The 13,914-nt window shown below is 49.0% G+C and overlaps 1 protein-coding gene across 7 annotated transcripts in view; it reads right to left on the reverse strand.

The window, feature by feature from the left end:
- PTPRU (protein tyrosine phosphatase receptor type U) overlaps nucleotides 1–13,914 on the reverse strand; it is a 381,886-nt gene that overhangs the window by 59,368 nt on the left and 308,604 nt on the right. For 4 of the 7 annotated variants that reach the window (XM_082231472.1, XM_082231471.1, XM_082231469.1 and 1 more), the window contains 4 exons: nucleotides 8,767–8,839; nucleotides 4,439–4,515; nucleotides 2,428–2,445; nucleotides 110–146 (listed from right to left, as the gene is read on the reverse strand). In XM_082231472.1, coding sequence (XP_082087598.1) covers nucleotides 110–146; nucleotides 2,428–2,445; nucleotides 4,439–4,515; nucleotides 8,767–8,839 — 205 coding nt within the window. The remainder of the gene's footprint in view (nucleotides 1–109; nucleotides 147–2,427; nucleotides 2,446–4,438; nucleotides 4,516–8,766; nucleotides 8,840–13,914) is intronic. The other 3 variants (XM_082231470.1, XM_082231474.1, XM_082231473.1) reach the window with 1 other exon arrangement.

Consider the following 13,914-nt stretch of genomic DNA (forward strand, 5'->3'; position numbering starts at 1 on the left):
CATCATCAGCATCACCATCATTATTCTCAAAAACAAGCCCAACTGGTGCAGAAATGAGGAGGGCAAGAATACCAGAATGTGAAAGAGGAAGATGATAAGAATGATTTACCTTGAGTGGCTATGAAGTGGTTGGATCTGTGGTAGCCCTGTGAAGGAATAAGACAGTGTGTTATGTTCCTATGGTAGGGAGGGAATGGTGGAAATACTTCCTGCATTTGCATGGAACGCCGCCAGCAACATTGGTCCCAAGATCTGCTGCTCTTAAAGCTGACTTAAGCAATCCCCTTTTGCTATCTACACATACCAAAGCCCCAACAAACTTCCAAAGTTGGTTAGAGAATGTCCAAATGGATACTCAGCCAGGGTCCCTCTGAAAACAAAGCCACTCAACCTAAATATCCACTAAAGCCCTTCCACAGTGCCTACATCCCAGTTTCCTACCCAGATCCTGCATGCTTTGGACCAAGACCACGTTCAAAGCACACATTTAAAGTACTATGATGCCACTGAGGGCAAATACAGATCTCTCACTGTCCTCACTCCAAATGGGCAGTGATATGCTGTTGCTAAGGCAACAAGGATGCATTTCTTCTTCAAGAAAAGGTCATGCCATTTGGGGCATGTAAGTTTAGAAACAAGGCTAGTAAGGCAGAGCAAGATACATGGCATGGTATTGGGGGTGATGTGGAGAAAGTGGACAGAGAGTAATCTTTTTCGCCCTCTTTTGTAATACTGGAACCCAGGGCTATCGAAGAAAGCGGAGTGTTTGGGGGATTCAGGACAGACAAAAGAAAGCACTTCTTCCCACAGTGTACAGTTAAACTCAGGAACTCACTACCATAACAGGTAGTGATGGTCACCAACTTGGATGGCTTTAACAGAGGATTATACCAATTCGTGAAGGGTAAATCTATCAATGACTATAAGCAATGATAGCTATGTTCTATCTCCAGTGTAGGTGTCAATCTGCCTCTGGGTGTCAGTGGCTGGGAAAGCGTGCTCTTGTGTTCATGCCCTGTTTGCAGGCTTCCCATGGGCGTCTGGAAGGTCTGAAGGGGGGATTCTAAACACATTCAGCTGAACACATTGATAATTCTCCTTGCCACCTGGAACCCTGATAAGGCACAGTTCCTGATCAATGGAAGGCATGCTCAGGACCACAGAAAGCCACCTTATTCTAAGCCAGACCAGCAGTCCATCTAGTTTAGTACCATCTACACTGACTGGCAGAGGCTCTCCAGGGTGTCAACTAGGGTTCTCTCCCAGCCCTACCTGGAGATGCCAGGTATGGAACCTGGGACCTTTGGCATGCAAAGCAGACGTTCTACCTGAGCTACAGCCGTTACCTAACACACGGAGAAGATTATATGTATGTTAGCCTGAACATACTTAGATCCTCATTCACACCTTCCCGCTCAAAACGGGGTGGTCTGAAGTGGAGCTTGCATGTGTGAACCCAACTACTCCTCCCTTCAATCCAGTTGTCTGAAAATAACTGGTGTGTCCCCCCCCCACTTACCCCAGGCACCATCATACAGTGCACACAAGGCCAAACACAGGAGACTGGGATTCAGCTTGAGCATGGGTCACCTTGAGGGTAACAGCAGCTTCCCATTTTACTTTGCTTCCCAGTACAGCCTTGATTAATGTCCACAAGCAGCAAGGAACTGAGAGCAGCACAAGAGCCCTGTTTGCAGCCTTGCTCTTCGCAGAAGTCATGTGGTCCTGAGTAATGATTGTGAACGCCTTCATTCATCCAAGCCACTTACTGCACGCATTAGTAACTCCTAATGGGGGAGCAGTGGCCCAAAGAGCAGAGAAAGATGTAACAGCGCCAGTAACCAATAACACAGCAGGTTGGCTTGAAAGCTAAACCTGAGGCTCCCTGTGTGGCCACCTACGCTCTCATTTTGCATTTTATATGTGAAGTTATCAGTTCTGCAAAGGACCTAATATACACCCATGTTCAATCATCTAACCAGAAGGGGATGTTATCCAGCTTGGAAAAGCTCCCTCCCTGCAAATATTCTCTGGATGCTTGCAGTTCAAGTATGAGCCCTCAGCAAGCATTGATTAAGTTCACATCATCTATGCCACCATGCAACCCATTATAATACATGTGACAGTCCTTCAGATATTTGAAGATGGTATGAGTTAAAGTAGGTGGAGGGAAGCTTTGGTCCTGTAGATGTTGCTGAATGACAACTCCCATCAGTCCCAGCAAGTGGCCAGGGATGATGGGAGTTGTTGTTAGGCAACATCTGGGGGAGAGGAAAAGGTTCCACACAGCTGAAGTAGAGGGAACCACTCCTTCACATGTGGTTCACATGTGCCCCCAACCACATTCTCCACCCCTGGATAAATATTTAAGGGACTCCTAAATGGAAGAAAGATGAAATAGAGGAGAGGGACTCGACATATACTTACTTCTCGGTTTATCCGAATCTTAGCAAGCCCAATCGGACACAGGTTCAAGAGAAAAAGAGATCAGAGACAGACAGATTAGTGAGACACAATCTGAGGAAGACCAGACTGTTTAGTAGAGGGAGTACATTAGACAGCAACATAGATGAGCAGAGAAGGAGGAGCAGCAAAGGACACTGGGATTGGATCTGGTTTCTTTTGCCTCACTTAAACAATCTAGACAGCCATGAACAGTCTAGAGCTGAAATAAAGATTCACAAATATTAGAAATTTGACAGAAATTCCCCATTGGTTGGTTTGCCAAATTTTGAATCTGAAATTCAAATTTCAATTTTGAATGTGGCATTTGAGATTTGAGTGTTTTCAACATTCTGGCATCTTTTGATTTAGGCAGGTGTCCAAAAATTAGATAAGCCATCAATTGTCAAATGTGGTAGAAGTCATTGCTTGTCAGCTATCAAATATACCATCATATATTAACTACCAAAGTAAAATATCAAGTCAAATATCCAATACTGAAACCAAATGTGACTCAATGTCAGCTATAGGTATCATAAACTACTGGCAAGTCTTCAACTATTCAGTGCATGTTTGATGTCAAAATTTGCAGAAGAAAACTTCTGAGACGCTTTGGAAGGAAATTAGTTTCAGCTCTAGGACAGATAGTTTCAGAGGCTTTACACTTGTGGAGGGATTTAGAGATCACTTATAATATTATATTGTCCCTATTCTGTTTTTCAAATCATGTGTTAGTGGATGGCCATAATATGGACATAGACTGTATTTGTAACAGTTCAGGCACGAGCCTCCAGCAAGCATTTGATGAAATTCATATTGCCACCATGCAGACCATTGTAATACATGCTAAATAAAAGTTTTAGTTGCTCATAGTTGCTCTGTATTGTGGGGTATCTAGGTTGTGTACCAGTGGAACAGAGGAGGGAAACCATTGCTGGCAATTCTTCCTCATCACGGGAGCCTGACTGGAGGGCTGGGAAACCCTCCAGAGCAGATTTAGTAGGGAGTAGGGAGGTAGCAGTAGGGTGAAATCATTAAAAATTACCTCCCTCCCTCATTCTGTTGATGGGCTTCTTCTATCAGTGGACAGACAGCATTATATTTCACGTATTGTGTGTATCTTCACTTTATAGTTTTACAGTTACTGACTCATCACACACAATCTTACATTTATTTCAATGTACATCTTCACACCATTTATTCCCAGTTGGGGGGACAAACGGATTTCTCTTGTTCTGTTCCTTTATTGTTCCATGAATTTGGTCTGTGCTGCATCCTAGTTTGTCTTAATTTTGGTTTAATTGAGGTAATTTCTAAAATCGATTCTGGTATTGGAGCATGTGCTGTTTATTATAGCTTACAGTTCACTTGGGTCACTGGCATCTATATTTGGACTGTCTCAGAAAATTTACTCCTTCTTTCTTTTCCTGGAAGAACTTGAATAATTTTTAGGAAACATGCCCATCTCTAGACATAACATGGATTGTTAAAGGATGGGAAATTTATGTTTGTCCTTATTTGGTATGTGTTGGTGGGAGGGAATACAACTACCATCATCCCTGACCATTGGCCATAGTCACTGAGGCTGATGGGAGCTGCAGTGCAACAACATCTGGAGAGATACAGGCTCCCCATTCTTGAAGGAGAGTGCATATGGTCCTTCACATATATCTAACCCTATCCTGATCTACTGCTGTACCATCATGTTCCACTCTTGGAGCAAAAGGGAAAGGGAAAGGTAGCATTTTCCTCAGGAACCAAAGAGCATTCTTAAAGACAGCAGGGGCAGATGTAATATCAGGCTGCGTGAAGTGTGGAGCACCTAAGGGTGCATGTGTGAGAGAGACACAGGGAAAACATGGAAGACAAAGAGAATTCTAGATCACACAGCCAAAAAGGTTCCTATGAGACAAAAAACTCAAGACTCTGAGATTTTTCTGAAGAGAAGGTTGTTGGTAAGGCGATGGAAACAGGTCAGGGGTGCTGATGCACTTACATCAATGTAGTTGGCGTTGATATAGTCTGAGTTGGGGTCCCCAAGAAGTGGATGGAGCTTAACTCGATGCCGATCATCTGGAAAAAAATCAGATAGGACTCTCAGTCCAGGACAGGCAGAATAGCCACTGGGTGGCCTTAATCTTTTGACTCCCCATTTCATAACTTCAAGGTGCTTTTCCTTTTAAATTTCCAGTCACTTACTGGACAGTGGCTACATCAGACACCAACAGTGCAACTCAAACTCAGGCTACAAGCCCTAGCGTCATTCTACTAGGACTCTGAAACCTGGGTGTACAGCACAGAGAGTTCCTGCCTGATGTACATTACAACTGAGTTCCTGAAGACTTGAACAATCACATGATTCTTCCTACAGTGACCCACAATTGCAATTTGCCTTGGTGCTAATTGAGGTCTGCTCGTCAGGCACAGAACTCCAGAAAACATGTCCTTCTCTTCTAACCTGTAGCCATTATTGCGCTACTCCACATCTCAGCCTGCCGGTGGGGTTTGGCCAGAATCCTCAAGCTTCACATTCTTTTGCTCTTTTCTTTTTAAATCCAAGGCCTTTTGGCTCCCTAGCCACACAGAACAATGTCAAAAGCTTTACTGATTGAATTCTCCAGTCTCCATGCAAAAGCCACAATAGGTACCTGAGAAGTTCCTCAAGGTTTGCCACAATGTAGCTGAGATCAAGGCTTTGCTTTAAGGTAGATTTAAAGAACAGGCATACCAGGGCTGCAATGCTTAAACAATTGACCAAGCAATGAAAAATCTACTGAGCTTTTTAAAAACCTTCTCCAATTAATTAGGCAGCAGGTTTTTTTCTATTTAAAAAAAACACACACAAAAAAACCCCTGCATTATTATTTTAAGGGATGTACTTGCAAATTTGGGGGCAGCAGATGCCCTTTCGAAGCAGCATTTCCTTTCTCCTATCTCTCGCAAAGGAGAGAATGCTTCTTCTGACATAAAAAGTGGGATCTAAAAGAAGATATTGCAGTAGCAATCAGTGGGGTGCTGCAGGTGAGGTGGTGATGCTCACCTGCTTTCCAATGCCCAGAGTCGCTGCTCGTTACTGAGAAGAGGAGGCAGCAGGGAGTGCAGTGTAGGCACAGTGGCAGGATTGGCTGGATTGGCTCACTGCTGAGCTTGCACCATGCCAAGCTCCTTGCCCCCTTGCTCCTCTCCCTCTCGGCAACTTGAATGGATGCTTTGTGTTGGAAAGCCAGGTGAACAATGCCACCCCACCCACCTCATGCCACCAACCAGGGCTGTCTTAAGCATATGCAGCACTGGGATGCAAAGATCCACCCGGCGGGACCCCCCCCCCCGGTTGCCCAGTCCCATGAGCACAGGAGGGCGGAGCCAGCCGGCCGCCTCAGTGTCTCACTGGCTTGGTTGCCCCCGAACTCATGCCCGCAGCGGAAGAACCCACTGTGGCGCTCCGACCAATGGGCAGGCTCTTCCCCGGATTCAACTCTCGGGTCCTGAACTCTCAGCCTGCCACTCCTGAGAGCCCAGCGCCCAGGTGCCCCACACCCCTAGCACCTATGGGTAAGATGGCCCTGCCACCAACTTCTGCTGGAGGTTGCAATGTATGGTGCTCCTGTTCAGAAATCCAGCCACGCTATTCCATTGCCAGCCCCCTTCACTATACTTTTTCATCCTCTTCCTCAAGCATTCCTTACACACTGAACCCATTAGAACTCTTTGTGCTGCTTTTGAGGCCCCTCTTTGGTTTCACCACCAGATTTCCAGACTTTTGCAAACCTTAAGTGTTTCCCCAAGCCCGGTGATACCTTAGGGGTGGGAGGTGCCATTTTGACACTACAAACAGCAGCACTCACAGTCTGAACATTGGGAATAGAGGAAATGCATCTACTCAAGATGCATGAATACTTCGTCTAAAAATGAAGAATGCCTTATATTTGTAAAATCAAATAAAAATGATTTTTTTAAAAAAATAAAAACGAAGAATGCATTTCCCCCTTCAAAATGGCTGTTCTATATTCATATCACCATTTATTCTGATTGAATTTATGCATTCATTTGTTAATCAATTCACTGATCAACTGGCAGCCTCAGTTCTTACACCTCCAGCCAGCTACACTGATCCTGAATAAATCTCTCGTCTCTACATTAACAAACTCTGCAAAATTAATGCATTTGACTGTAAAATCATGGTTACCTGAGATATGGTGGATCAGATGTTACCCAGAGTACTAGTCTCAGACCTGAGACTCACCTTTAACCCACATATGCATTCTGGGGACCCACTTATTAACTTTTACCTTCTATTCGTATGATGGTAGCGCTGCTGTTGTGATTCACCTTAGAACAGGCCATGATGTAGTTTTGGGTCATGACCCACCAGCAGAAGACCAGTGACCCAGAACACATGTCACCACCCAAAGAAGACATCTGCTGCATACCAACTGGCACCATGATGGTAGAAGAGTTGAGGAAAGGGCAACATTAGGATGAGACAGACAGCTTTGCTCCATGCAGGGCAGAAAGATGGAACTGCCTCAGTGCAGAGTGCAGTCAATGGGCAGCTTACTTCCCAGAGCTTCTTGTGCAGAACCTTCCCAGTGATCAGGTCCAGCCCAAGACATTTGGGCACCCGAGGCAGACCGCAAAATGGCACCCTCCCTCTCTGCCAAGGAAGAAGGGGTCAGTGAACCATGGGATAATAAAGATCTGCACCAGGTCTGCTGCCCCTGTGGATTCTGCCGCCTGAGGCAGTCACCTGACCTTGCCTCATGGGTGGGTTGGCCCTTCCTGACACCTGACTGTGACGTTTGGTTGGGGAATGGGGTGGAATCTGAGTTTGGCTCCCACTAAGCTGTTTTGAACAATTAGCTCTCGTTTTTGTCATCATGTTCACATGAAATTTCAATTTGCAAAATGCAGAGAACGGGAGGCTATAATTAGAAGCGGTAAAAATAGTTGGCTAGGATGGTGTTGCAGAGGCAAACCAGTCTTTAGTGGAGTTATTTTACAGCACAGATTCCAAGTGAATTGCAGCTTTTCCCCTCTGTTCTATGGAGGGGGATGTCCCCGGTTACTCATTCAACTCTTTCCAAAACTCTCCCGACCACCAAACTCTACATTCTCCGACGGACAGACAGACACACCATGCAACCATGTGTCGGACTTCTTGAACAGCTGACAAGTATTTGAAATGTTGCAGTGGAATGCTATCACACTCAGGTGTGAGGTTTAAGTGGGGGAAGAGCCCTTTGATGTAGCCTCTTCTCCATTGATGGGCCCAGCTGACTCACTCAGTGGTGGCAGCAAACAACAATGGGCAGTTTGAGCACATCCTAAACAACACTACACTAGGAACATTTTGCCAATGCTGACCCTTCATCACACCACAGAGCACACCAGGTGTAACTGTTAGAATATAAACCCTGGCACCAGTTTACCTGTGAGATCACCTAACCCTATATATGCCTAGTTGACTGCTTTGATCTGCAGAACTGGCAAGTGTCACGGGTGCCACAAAATCCCTGCTCGGCCTTTGTAGGAAATACGGTGGATCTTTTAGCATGACAGCACGTACACTTTGGAACCCCCTGGCTACATGGACCAATGGCTCAGTATGAAGCAGCCTCCTTTGTTCCTCACAGCCTGTATTTGGTACAGAATCAAATGGGTGGCCCATGCTACCATATTATTTCACACTAACTGAAACTTCATCTCTACGGTTACTTCCCCCTACACAACAGCCCTGTCTGAGGTTAGGTTGCACTGAGAGAGACTAACTAGCCAAAGGTTCCTGGCAGAATGTGAACCTGAATCCTAGACTCATGGGTCCTAGTTTGCCACTCTAACTGCTATGCAACACTGCTCTCAATAAATAAATGCTACCCGAGCACCTGCACTTATTCCCTTCAGAGTTTTGAGGTCATGTCATGCTCCCAGCCCTCTCCTCCTGCCAGGCAGAATTTTATCCGGCTGCAACCGACTTTCCAGCCCACAAAGCCTCCCCTAGCAACTTGCGTGACATATTTAATTCCAGGCAAAGGAATGACACGTCTCAAACTAAATGGAATCCTCCCAAGGTGCAAAGATCTGAAGTCTGCAGGCTATAATGAAGTGGTTGCATTTGCAAAACTGAACCCAGATTGGAGCAAAATGTAACCTCTGCTGTGCATTTGACAGTCCTCAGATGCCTGCAAACCACAACCCAAATGCATACTTTCCAGACGCTGGAGAGTTTTGGGGCGTTCAAACATCCGAAATGAAAGAAAGAGATTGATTTTCCCCTTCTTTGTGGAATTTTTTTTTTAAAAAAGAACTTTTGTCTCTGACACTCACAGGTTGGCATGTGATCCTGTCTCCCTTTGGTCTTGTCTTTCTTCTTTGAAGCATCCCAGCCTTCAAAGAAACTCTAGGAGGAACAGAAGTCTATTATCTGCATAAAGAATACTTGGGGAACAAGCACACATAATTTCCTTTGACAGCACAGATACCGGAAGCTCCCCTAGGGGTGGGCTCTACCATACAGCATCAAGACTCACTGCCTAGGTGAGCTGCTCACAGTGGCTTCCCCAATGAATGACCAGGGCAGAAGGAGGGGCACATATCTTTCGGGAATATTAAGATGATCTGCATTAAAATATTAGATGACCCACATTTTTTTATAAAAACAAACAAACATACACACAGAGGGTCAAGAAAACGGAATCCATATTGTGGCCAACCACAGAGCAGTCAAGTACAGTGGTACCTCGGGTTAAGTACTTAATTCGTTCCAGAGTTTCGTACTTAACCTGAAACTGTTCTTAACCTGAAGGACCACTTTAGCTAATGGGGCCTCCTGCTGCTGCTGCACCATGATTTCTGTTCTCATCCTGATGCAAAGTTCTTAACCTGAAGCACTATTTCTGGGTTAGCGGAGTCTGTAACCTGAAGCGTATGTGTCAGGGGTTCAGAAGCAGAGACGCAGAGAAGGGTGGAAACAGAGAGCGAGGGGGAGGAAGCCGAAGGGAGAATGAGTGATGATGACGACCCGAGATCTCCAAGCCTAAGCAGTGAGTCAGAGGACTCCCAAAAGGGAGCCCCAGTGAGCAGAGCAAGGGGGGGATCCGGGGGGACACCCCAGGAGGAAGGGAACAGAGGAGATTCAGAGAGCAGCAGCTGGAAGTCGGGACCCACGCTCAAGACTGAGAGCAGCAGGGAGGAAGGCAGCCAGGCATCGGGTTCCGGAGGCCGTCAGCAGGAGGGAGGGCACGAGTCAGGGGTGGTCACGCCCTCCTCAGAGAGCGAGGCAACGGTCAAGAGGAAAGTAGAGAGTTGGGCGCGCGCGCCAAGTTCAAATGCAGCGGAAGCTGGAGCAGTAAGCAGCCCGGAGAGTGAGCCAGGTCCCAAAGCCCGCCGAAAGGAAGCGGAAGGATCAGGGGGGTCAGCGTCAGAGGAGAGTAGAAGGGAGGAGTCCCAGGGGGGCAGAAGGACCCAGAGACGTAGGGAGAGGCGAAGGAGGTGGAGCAAGGCTAGGGTATTAAGCTGGTGTGCAAGAGGCGGGGACTCAGATGGGTCTTCGCCGACCTAGGGCAGAAGGTGTAGAGCTGCACGCTGCAGTTCGGAAATGAAACCTGTAACTCAATAAAGACTCTTTTAAAGTGGACGCTGTGTGGCGTGGTCCTATGTGAGCTGGGACCTGGTAGCAGCTCTGACAGTAAGACCCATCTCATCAAAGCTTCAGAAACCTGAAACCTCGCAGCGGGAGCAGAAGCCGCTAGGGGAGGAAGAGGGGTGTCTGTAAGCAAGCTCACAAAGGTTAGCAAGATGACGGAAGAACAGAGGATCTCCGCGCTGCAAGAGGCAGTGACCCAGTTGTCCTCAGAGGTATTGGCTTCCAAGAAACGGGAGGAGGAGACTACAGCCGCCTACAGAGACCTACACGCCAGGTTTGAAATGCTTGTTAAGCAAGGGCAACCGGGACCCAGACCGGAGGGCGTGGGATTGGCACGGAGAGCAGGAGGGCTTGTGGCTCACTTCGATGGGACTTTGCAACAGTACCCTAATTTTAGAGCAGACGTAATGTGCGCACTGCAACTGCTGGCAAAAGACTTTAGAGATGAGGAAGAGAAGGTGGGGTTCATATTGTCCCATTTGCATGGGGATGCCAAAGCCTGGCTGCGCAATTTGTGGAGGGATAAAGATCCGGCGCTTCAGAATGCAGATGCCTTTATCAAAGCGATGGATGCGTGTTTTTTGTCTACTATTGATGTGGATCTTGCCAGACGGGAGATTCATGGACTAAAACAAGGGAGGGCGAGCGTCCGGCAGTATCACGCCCGATTTTTTGCGCTGGTCAGTGCTTTAGAATGGGATCGGGATTCGCCCCCTGTCAGAGACCTCTTCTGGGAGGGTCTAAGTTCTGCGGTTAAGGATGAAATTGCAAGGGGGGAGAAGCCCCGAAGCACGCAGGAGGTGGTCCAAAGGGCGCTGACTGTGGGGGTGAGGCTGGAAGAACGTCCATGGTGCAGAGATGAAGGACGTGGAGGGCGCGAAGCAGCGAGAAGTTTCTCTTTCGTTCCGAGGGAAGCAGCGCGTGCGCAATCCACACCTCCGCCAGGAGGGGGAGGGGCACCGATGGAGGTTGGAGGTGCAAGGGCTCAGTCAGCAGCCAGAGCCCTAGCACCGGCAGCAGTGAAAGCGAAGCCTCCTAGAGGGAACAGGAAGTGTTACATCTGCGAGGATCCAGGCCATTTGGCGAAGGAGTGTCCCCGGAGGCTCCACAAGCACACTGCAGCCTCAGCAATGGTGACTGCAGCAACGCAGCAAGGAGAACCACAGCAGGGAAACGACGATGTCTGGCTGGAGACGGAGGCACTGGGGCCCAGCCAGACGCATCTGTGAAGCAGCCCCCAGCGATATTGCAACCCACGGATCCCCTCCCACCCAAACCAGTGGTGCAGCTCACAGCGTCTCTCCAGCTACCCAACGGCGTCACTATCGAAGTGCCGCTTTCTGTGGATTCTGGAAGCAACGCAGACTTTATAGCGCAGAGCTTTGTGGAGCAGCACGCTATACAGCTATTGCCTGCCACTCTGCCCCTGCAAGTCGTCACAGTGGATGGCAGAGAGTTGCTAGGGGGGCAGGTGGTGAAGCAGACGCCACCAATGGTGATGCGCCTTGGCAACCACAGGGAAGTCATCAGTTTTAATGTCACCCAACTGTCGGACACGCCCATTGTGTTGGGCATGAGTTGGCTGGACAGGCACAGTCCGACACTGGCTTGGTACCAGAGACAACTGATCTTCGGCTCCTCTTATTGCGCAGAACACTGCATCCTGCCCCGACGGGAGGGAGAGGAGGAGGAATCACAACTGCAGTTGGGAACGTTGCAAGCGGTCCCCCACAAATACGCGAACTTTTTGGAGGTCTTCTGCGAGAAGGAGGCGGACAAGCTACCCCCTCACCGGCCATATGACTGCAAGATTGACCTCCTACCGGGGGCGACGCTGCCGAAGGGGCGGCTATACTCCATGTCTGAAGATGAAATGCAGGAACTCAAACAGTTCATCAAGCATAACCTGGAGCGTGGCTTCATCAGAGAGTCCAAGGCAGTGGGGGGCAGTCCCGTTTTCTTCGTGAAAAAGAAAGACACGCCCCAAAAAAGACTCGTTGTGGACTACCGCCTTTTGAACCAGATGACCAAACCGTCTGATTACCCCATGCCCAGGATTGACGACCTCCTCGCGACGGTGCGCAAGGGACGCGTGTTCACCAAGTTGGACCTACGAGGGGCGTACAATCTCATCCGCATGCGGGAGGGCGATGAGTGGAAGACGGCCATGTTCACACCGCTGGGCACCTACGAGTACAGGGTTATGCCCTTTGGATTACAAAATGGCTCTCACTGTTTTCAAGCTTTTATGCATCACGTGTTGGAGGGACTCCTCTACAAGACATGCGTCTGCTTCCTGGATGACATCCTGATTTTCTCGGACTCGCAGCAAGCTCACGACCGAGACGTGAGGGAGGTGCTCAGCAGGTTGCAACAACATAGACTGTACGCCAAGCTGGAGAAGTGCCAGTTCGACACGAAGGAGGTGGATTTCCTGGGATACAAGTTGTCGGACAAGGGGATAGCCATGGACAGCACCAAGGTTCGTGCGGTATTGGATTGGAAGAGCCCGCGCAACCGGAAGGAGGTCCAGCGGTTTGTCGGCTTCGCCAACTTCTATCGCAAGTTTATCAAGGGGTTCGCGATGCAGACGGCAGCAATTACGGACACGCTCAGCTCCAAAAAAAAGAAATTCATCTGGACGGAGCAGGCGGAGCAGTCCTTTCAAGCGCTCAAGCGTCTCTTCGCATCGGAGAAGCAACTGCTGCATATCGACCCCAGTAAACCGTTGAGGGTAGAGACAGACGCGTCAGACAGAGCCGTGGGAGCTGTTCTGCTGCAGCGAGACCCGCAGGGGGTGTGGCGGCCGGGAGCGTTCTACTCCAGAAAGCTCAGCAAGTCGGAGCAGAACTACACCATCTGGGACAGGGAGTTGCTAGCCATTCATGCAGCTTTCAAGGCGTGGAGGCACTTCCTAATCGGCGCCAAGCACACGGTGCAGGTCTGCACGGACCACAAGAATCTGGAGCACTGGCGCACGGCTCAGTTCCTGAACCAGAGGCAGATACGTTGGGCGGAGTTCTTTGCTGACTTCAATTTCCGAATAGAATACGTCCCAGGCGACACCAACATCATGGCGGATGCACTGTCCCGAAAACCGCAATACCTAGAAGAGGTGACGCCAGCGGCGGCCATGCACATCTTCGCACCGACGGCGTGGGCGTGTGCCTCAGCTACAGTAGACCTGGATGCGGTGCGACGGGCATTGCGGGACGACTCATTCGCACAAGACAAGATGGCGGAACTGCTCAGAGGCACGGCTACCACGGACGAGTTCCAGGTGCGGGACGGCTTGCTCCTACGCAAAGGGGCTGTCTATGTACCAGGAGACGACCTTCGCGCCAAGGTACTGCAACAGTTGCACGACGCACCCACGGCCGGTCACTTTGGCACAGAGAAAACGATGGAATTAGTCGCGAGAGACTTCTGGTGGCCCAGGCTGAGAGGGGAGGTCGCGGACTACGTCGCGAGGTGCGACACCTGCCAGAGGGCCAAGCCGGTACACAGACCACCGGCGGGACTGTTAGAACCGCTGCAAACGCCGTTTGAACCGTGGGAGAGGGTGGCCCTGGACTTTGTGACGGATTTACCCAGCTCGAGAGGCAAGACAGCTGTGCTAGTGGTGGTGGACTTGTTCACCAAGATGGCACATTTCATTCCGTGTGCGAAGGTGGCCACGGCGGAACAAACCGCCAAACTGTTCATAGATCACGTGTTCAAAGTGCATGGCCTGCCACGGTCTATCCTGTCCGACCGCGGACGCCAGTTCATCTCGTCTTTCTGGCAGAAGCTGATGGGTTTTCTAAATGTCAAGGTCAATCTGGCATCAG

Source organism: Podarcis vaucheri, assembly GCF_965113315.1.
Source record: "Podarcis vaucheri genome assembly, chromosome: 7".
NCBI classification, from domain to species: domain Eukaryota; kingdom Metazoa; phylum Chordata; class Lepidosauria; order Squamata; family Lacertidae; genus Podarcis; species Podarcis vaucheri.